The sequence below is a fragment of the Manihot esculenta genome, chromosome 7, assembly GCF_001659605.2.
Source record: "Manihot esculenta cultivar AM560-2 chromosome 7, M.esculenta_v8, whole genome shotgun sequence".
In the NCBI taxonomy this organism is placed as follows: domain Eukaryota; kingdom Viridiplantae; phylum Streptophyta; class Magnoliopsida; order Malpighiales; family Euphorbiaceae; genus Manihot; species Manihot esculenta.
In genome coordinates this window covers 11,363,147-11,368,149 of record NC_035167.2, presented here as the reverse complement: position 1 = coordinate 11,368,149, position 5,003 = coordinate 11,363,147, and the positions used below count along the sequence as shown (strand labels likewise).

At 29.6% G+C, this 5,003-nt stretch overlaps 1 protein-coding gene across 1 annotated transcript; it reads left to right on the top strand.

Annotated features, from left to right (window-relative positions):
* The first annotated feature begins 822 nt into the window (after positions 1-822).
* Positions 823-3,276, top strand: LOC110618531 (leucine-rich repeat protein 2). The gene is made up of 7 exons (XM_021761675.2): positions 823-1,184; positions 1,427-1,559; positions 1,642-1,713; positions 1,844-1,987; positions 2,090-2,161; positions 2,253-2,324; positions 3,023-3,276. The coding sequence occupies exons 1-7, from the start codon at positions 1,103-1,105 to the stop codon at positions 3,090-3,092; spliced, it is 645 nt and encodes a 214-aa protein (XP_021617367.1). The 5' UTR covers positions 823-1,102; the 3' UTR covers positions 3,093-3,276.
* The last annotated feature ends 1,727 nt before the right edge of the window (positions 3,277-5,003 follow it).

Sequence of the window (5,003 nt, the reverse complement as noted above, 5' to 3'; positions counted from 1 at the left end):
ATATTAAAAAATTTTAATTAATTTTTTAAATTTAAAAATTTATTAAAATATTTTTAACAGTTTAAAAAATCTACAAATTAATTTCTCATATTTATAAAAAGACTATTAATTAATTTTTTTATATTAAAATATTTTAATTTTTTATAATATTTAATAATTAAAATTAATAAAAAAATTAATTAGTAGTTATACTTTAAAATATAAATAACATTTCTAATATTTTATCAAAATTGAGATGAACAATAAGTTTTTTTTTATAATATAGAAATTAAATAATAAATTTTTTTAAATTATATTTTTATAATATAGAAATTAAATAATAAATTTTTTTAAACATAATTTTCAATTTTTATTAGCATGTTGAGTCGGTTCGATTTATGTTTCAATTAAAAATTAAAATCCAACTAAATATGGTAAAATTTTTAATTTTGATTATTTTTTTTAATTTGAAACCAATGTATTCCTTTAATATTCTGATTCAAGTTTATTCAATTTTAATTTTTATTTATTTATTAGTTAGAACTTAATCCGAAAATTAATTTTGCAAAAATTTATATTAATATTTGATTAATATAAAACAATTAACGGCTATTAATTAATTTTTTTTTTATAATTGGACTTGGATATTAATATTATTTATTTCATTTTTAACAATATATATTAAAAAAAAGTAAAACTTTAATTTTTTTACATTAGTTTAATTTAATTAATTCGATTTGAGATACGTCATCAGCCTAGTGTTTTTCCACACTCATTTTCTCCCTAAACAAAGACTTCAAAAATCAAAGTTTGGCTTTGAATTTTGAAGTGCTTGTGAAGTCTGAACTTGTCTAAGTCCCAAGTGCCCACCAACAGTGGAACGCGGCTAGGCAACGACTGGCTCGTACGAGTCACGGCACGGACCCTGCATGATTAATAGCTCTCTCTCTCTCTCTTTCTCTCTTTCCTTCCATTCAATCTAACCATTTTCTTCCACTCATCTGCACACTTAATTTGACTTGACTCTCCCTTTCCCTCTCTAACACTTCTTCTTCCTCTGCTTTTTGCTACTCCTAAATAAAATTCTTCTCTAGACTCTCTTCCCATTCATTTCATCTCAAAAATGGCTTCTTTTTCCCTTCTTTCTTTCACCCTTTCCTTCTTTCTCTTCTTCTTCTCTCCTTCTCTCTGCACCAATTCTGAAGGTACTGTCTACTCTCCTCTCTTCTGGGTTCTTGCAAATTTTCAATCTTGTTGTTTGGTTAAGCATTTTATTAGTTTATTTGAAGTGGGTGTTTTGCAATTTTAGGTTTTTTTTGAAATTTTGGGTTTTTATTTGGGGTTTTGTTCTTAGCTAGAAAACATGCAGCGGGTGTTTTCCTTCTGATTTTCTGATATTTTCTTTTGTTTTTCTTGTTCTGTGCTTTTGTTGGTTTTTGGGCTTCAGGAAATGCTTTGCATGCTTTGAGAAGCAGGCTCTCTGATCCAATCAATGTGTTGCAGAGCTGGGACCCAACTCTGGTCAATCCCTGTACCTGGTTCCATGTCACCTGTGATTCCAATGGTCATGTGATTCGCTTGTGAGTTTCCCTCTTTTTCTTTTTCTCTTTTTCTTCCCCTTCTTTTTTATGCTGAATTCCATTAATTCGTGTAAAATTTCAGGGATTTGGGGAATTCTAACATTTCTGGGTCTTTGGGACCAGAGCTTGCGCAGCTTCAGCATCTAAAATACTTGTATGCCTCTTACTTTTCCTTCAATACATTTCAAAACTGCAGCTAATTTATCCAAGTTCTGGGGTTTAAATCTGTTGAAAAGGAAGTGTAAAGTCATCTGAAATATGTGAAACTCTTTAATTGGTTTCAGGGAGCTTTACAGGAACAACATAGGAGGGAAAATTCCCAAGGAGTTGGGAGAGTTGAAAAATCTTGTGAGCATGGATCTGTATGACAATAAATTTGAAGGAGAAATACCCAAGTCCTTGGCCAAGTTGAAGTCACTCAAATTCCTGTAAGCTTCTTCAGTTTGATTAGCCAAAATTATCTAAACTTGCTGAAGATTTGATGAGCTTCTAATTTTTAACTATGGACAATGGCTGAATTGGTGATATAGGCGGCTAAACAACAACAAGCTGACTGGATCTATTCCAAGGGAGCTCACCACCCTCAAAGATCTCAAAGTTTTGTAAGTAAAAACAAAAAGGATTTGGCTTTTTGTTTACTTTGTTTTCCTTTGATTTTTCAATTTAGTTATGTTTTGTTTTTCTGGGTTGCAGTGATGTGTCTAATAATGATCTCTGTGGAACAATTCCAGTTGATGGTCCTTTTTCAACTTTTCCCATGGAAAGGTATAATCCATTCTTTCAATTCCAGTTCTCTTCTGTTATGCAAATTCTTAGCAGAACTTGAAGTTGCTTGCTAGTTATGTGTTGAGAATCTTGCTCGGTCTTTAAACTGTTCCTGTGAAATGAGTCATTTAAGAAATTTTATGTGAAATTCATAGCTTAACATTGGTGATCTTAAAGGAATAATTGCTGTATAACCATGAATGATTTGATGTCCAAAATGTTGTGGAAGCCACCATGTATGGCCTTCTGGGATTACGTTATCATCATCTCAATATCAGCCATTAATGACACTGCCACCAACAGCAGAAGTTTTTTAGTGTCTTCTGCAAATGTTGATTCTGGCATTTTCATTTGGGTGAATGAGCAAAAGGTGGGATTTACAAAATCTATGGACCAACTAATGAATAGAACATATCATAGGAACTAAGTAGTAATTGTCTCTATTTATTACAACTTAAAGTAATTTAATTGTTAGACAGGAGTAATGTTCTGTGGCAAAAGCTATCAATTATATTAATGAGTATGCATTTTTTAGACCAAGTTCATTTGCCAAGTAACTAATGCATTGAGAAAAACAACCATGAAACAAACAAGCATATGGTTCAAAACCTTTCCTTTGTTGTTTAGACTTCAAACAATTATGGTTTATTGTCCTTGAAAATTTTTCGAACCAACTGTTTCTTCCTGCCATGGTTTAGTTTCGAGCACAACGAGCGGCTTAACGGACCGGAGCTGAAAGGACTGGTGCCTTACGACTTCGGATGCTGAAGCGAAAACCAGCTTGGTTTAGTCTATAGTTGATCTTACCGTAAGGAGTTGTGATGCTAAGAGCCATCTGTATGATAAAATAGAAGAGTAATATGTCTTATTAACTTTGTACTTGATGATGACTCAACATATTTATGTACAAGTATTGAAGCAATGAAATAAGATGGCTGCTCAAGATTTCCAACTTTTCAGTCTTTTCATTCTAGCTTCATTTGCTTTATTGCTTCCAACCTTTTTATAAACAGGAGCTTGGGGCATTCACTGCAAGACATACTAAAATAGGGAGCTTTTTCTTTATCGATAATCCGGAAAACCAATTACTATAAGATCTACGATTTGATTTGCTTTATTTGGTTTGCTTCGATTTTGAGATGAACCCACGCACGCGGAATGCTGACCCCTATCTTCAATGAATTCATATTTTTGGTATTGAAGTTTATATTTGTATTGAACTTGCAGCGATTACTTAATAATTACTTAAAGAGTCTTCGAACCTATGCAAGGGTAAAGCGGCATAATCTTTTTTTTTTTTATTTTTTATTTTTTTTATATTAAAGATTTAATTTTTATATAAAAAAAATTAACACTTAATTTTTATAATATAAAAAAATTTACTGATTAATTTTTTAATTTTAAAAATCTCATTACTGATTAATTCTTTAAAAAATATATTAAAACATTATTAATATTTTTAAAAATTTTCTAATTAATTTTTCGTTAATTATTTTACTATTTAATTTTTATAATTTTAAAAAATTTATTAATTAATTTTTTAGATTTTTTAAAAAATTATTAATTATTTCTTTTATATTAAAAATATTTTAATTTCTTTTAAACCAATATATTTTTTAAAAAACGTTTTGACGTATTTTTAAAATTGAAAAAATAATTAATAATTTTTTTATTATAAAAACTAAATAATAATTATTCTTTTAAATAAATAGTTTCAAATCTCTAACTATTTAATCTGGACTAATTTAACCCATCATATTGCATGTTTCTGAAATTAATATTATTTTAAAGAAAATTTACTATTTATTTTTTAATTTAAAAAAAATATATTAAAATGTTCACATGTTAACTATTAAGCGTTTATTATTTAATTCGTATAATAAAAACTTAATTAGTATCTCAATCATGTAAAAGTCTATTAGTTAAAAATTTTATCATAAAAATTTGTAATATGATTTTGAAAATTTAAATAAAATAATAAGAAACCCGTAATCTTTTTCCTAGAAAATGAGAATTTTTTTTTAAATATGAATTTATTTCATGATATTGGTTTTACTATATAAATGAAATTGTTATTTTTTTTATTTCAAAATAATTCTACTTTCTCTTTTTTGTTAAAATCAATTACTAGTGTAAAATGGTAGAAAAAAGTGGTGGTCCAGTTAGAGAACAGCCCATCTGACAATGTGGACCCGGGTGACACCGACTCGTTATCCTTCCACTGCCGAAAGAGGGAGGTAGTCGCTGCTCTGTGAAGCCAGCCTCACGCGTTATCCTCCACTCTAGGAGCCAAGCAACTCAAGCTTTCGCTCGAATAGCTTGATTCAACTCCAGGCTTGGAACGGGCGAGCCAGAAATTTAGCTAACCTGAGACTAGTCATTTGAGAAGGAATAACGTCCTACCACTTTAATGCCCCCACTAGGGTTACAAGCCCACGTCACCTGGCTCGGCGAAAGGACAGCCCCCGCATAAGATTTACAAAGATTTGGAAATTTTTGTTTTGCTCGATGTGGGATTGGAAGTACGTGGAAATATTCATGAATTTCGGGAACAAGTTTAGATTCGAAGGTTTGCTCTCCCAAACAACTTCATTTAAAATTAACATCCTTATTTACATGTATTTATTATTTTAACTTAACTTTTTAATTTTGTACAACAAAATTTATTTTTTAAAATTT